Raw genomic sequence first — 2,500 nt, forward strand, 5'->3', positions numbered from 1 at the left:
ACTCAGCCATTGCAACCAGCAAATCCAGCAAATGCATCGCAGGCATTGGCAATGGCATAATACAAACCGGTTCTGACAACGGAGTTGTCGAGTTGTTAAACTGGCAAAAAACGTTCTTTCTTTTGAATTTGAATTTCTCCTTTCCAATTGGCCCCCTGGCTGCCCTTTGGCAGCCCCATTGTGGGCCGCGACCCCCACTTTGAAGCCCTGTGGTCTTAATAGACACAAGGAGCAGATGTTTATTGCAGCTGCTTAAGTCCAGGGAATTTTACACGCTTCAAATAGCGTTTCCATAAACAACTTTTCAGCGAGCGCTGAACTCTGGAACGCAGCGCTGGGAATTCAGCAGACTGACGCGCTCTACAGAATATTCCTGGGTCTTGGAGATGTGATTTATGTAAGCATTGTATTCATCTTCAGCTAATAAAGAGCAGATTTATCACGCAAGAAATGCCAGGAATGAGCGGGGGGATCTTCTGTTCTCGTCTATTTTCATCCATCTTTCTGACTCGCTCCTTGCATCATCTAACCCAGAGGTTCTCAAACTATGGGTCGTAACCCCAAGTGGGGTCGCAGTCGCACAATGACAGCTGAAAAGGGGGAAAAAAATATCCTTCCCATTGAGTCTGTTTTATTAGTTTTTAAGAAACATAGCCAGTGAATGCATTTTCTTTGTTGTTGTTTTTTGGTTCAGGTTCAACAACAGATACATGCATATCATTGATTCATTCGATTAACCCATTAAAACCAGGAAAGCACCTGTGTCACTTTAGACTTTTGCGTTGACTTAGATTTTTGTGTTGTGAGCTTGTACATCTGCTATTTTTGAACAATTTAGAAATCATTTTGCATTTTTTAACACAAATTTTCTCTTCTCTGGGGGGTCCCTGGCACAAAACATTTTCCGCTGGGTGTCCGCGGAATCAGTATGGGGGCCGTTGGCACTAAAAAGTTTGAGAACTACTGATTTAGAAGGCATTTGTAGAATCGGCCTCAGGGCTTAATGGGTTAAAGTTTGGAGGTACCAAACACCCGAACAAAAGTTCTGATCCCGCCCACCCGAACCTTTGAACAGGGTTGCATTGCTCATGGGACGGCCTTGCACGCCGTGCATGAACCTATTTGACCAGGAGCACGCGCAGGCACACGCATAGATTTAAAACTACTTTAAATTCACACCTCAACAAAGTTTACAAATCCACTCACACCAGGTGGATCAACATAGGAATGAGCCTAGATGCATATCAATTGTCCATTGTGTGACCTGTAGTGTAGGTGTTAAGCTACGTGCGCGTCACGTCATTAGAATACAGTGCAACCATGTTCCAATTCAGCATTGCAACACTGCCTTCGAACAACGTCATAGTGTAGCCTGGACCCAGCCGAACCGAAGAAACGTCGGCTGTTCGGCTGTAGTATGCATTGGGCTTAACTGTTGCTCCTCTACTGTCTCTCTCTCTCTCTCTCTCTCTCTCTCTCTCTCTCTCTCTCTCTCTCTCTCTCTCTCTCTCTCTCTCCCCCCCTCTCTCCCCCTCTCTCCCTCTCTCTCTCCAGGGTGGCTTATCGGTAGACTCCATCTCTGACCTTGTGGAGAGTCAGTCTCGCCTGCTGGAGGCGCTACAGCTCTCCCACCCGGCCGAGCTGGAGCTGAAGAAGTCCGCGGGGGGGAACGGTTCCCCGGGGGGCAGAACCCAGACGAAGCTCAGCCTGAACCCCATCTACAGACAGGTTCCCCGTGTCCTGGAGAGGTGCTGCAGCCACATAGAAAACTATGGTGAGACGTCAATTCACCTTGAAGTTCTTTGCAACCGTGTTGTTGTGATGTAGTGCAAACCTCACACGGTCATCTCCTTCTCTATACATATACTATAGCTATAATGTGCTAAATGTAACATTCAAATGATTAAATGATCCGTTTTGCTCTGCAGGCCTGCAGACTGTGGGGATTTTCCGAGTTGGGAGCTCCAAAAAAAGAGTTAGACAGGTGAGTTCACACACCACACAGTCCCACACCTATTTGAATTAATAATGATGTGTTCACACTGTCAGATACAAAGATACAGTGACAGTCTACCATTCTTTTTTGTATATTTTTCTCGCTCGTGTACGCACACTTGATGACGTGAACGAGCGTGTTGATCAACACTTCAACAAGCGACTCGGCGACAGATACACTACGTCACTTTGTAGCTCTGTATCTTTTGCAGCTGCCAGGGTGAACGCAGTATATATAACATCATTTCAACCAATCTGTATGGTACACATGTCTATATAACTAGTACGTCTGCAGTGGTTGAAGTTGGTCTCCCTACTCCTCCATCGAGACATTTATGCTGCGTTCACACTGGCACATACAAAGATACAGCCTACCATTCTTTTTCAATGTAAGCCAGCGACATGAAGATACTAAGATACATCAGACGTTTGTAGCTGCTTCAAGAAAGACGACGGATACAAAGCTACAGCAGCTACAAAGCTACAGCAGCTACAAAGCTACAGC

At 46.0% G+C, this 2,500-nt stretch overlaps 1 protein-coding gene across 2 annotated transcripts in view; it reads left to right on the forward strand.

Moving 5' to 3' along the window:
• Positions 1 to 2,500, forward strand: part of arhgap36 (Rho GTPase activating protein 36) — a 97,448-nt gene that overhangs the window by 86,397 nt on the left and 8,551 nt on the right. For both annotated transcript variants that reach the window (XM_080452007.1, XM_080452008.1), the window contains exons 5-6: positions 1,555 to 1,774; positions 1,929 to 1,984. In XM_080452007.1, coding sequence (XP_080308133.1) covers positions 1,555 to 1,774; positions 1,929 to 1,984 — 276 coding nt within the window. The remainder of the gene's footprint in view (positions 1 to 1,554; positions 1,775 to 1,928; positions 1,985 to 2,500) is intronic.

This window comes from Gymnoscopelus braueri (assembly GCF_963280865.1).
Source record: "Gymnoscopelus braueri genome assembly, chromosome: 15".
In the NCBI taxonomy this organism is placed as follows: Eukaryota; Metazoa; Chordata; class Actinopteri; order Myctophiformes; family Myctophidae; genus Gymnoscopelus; species Gymnoscopelus braueri.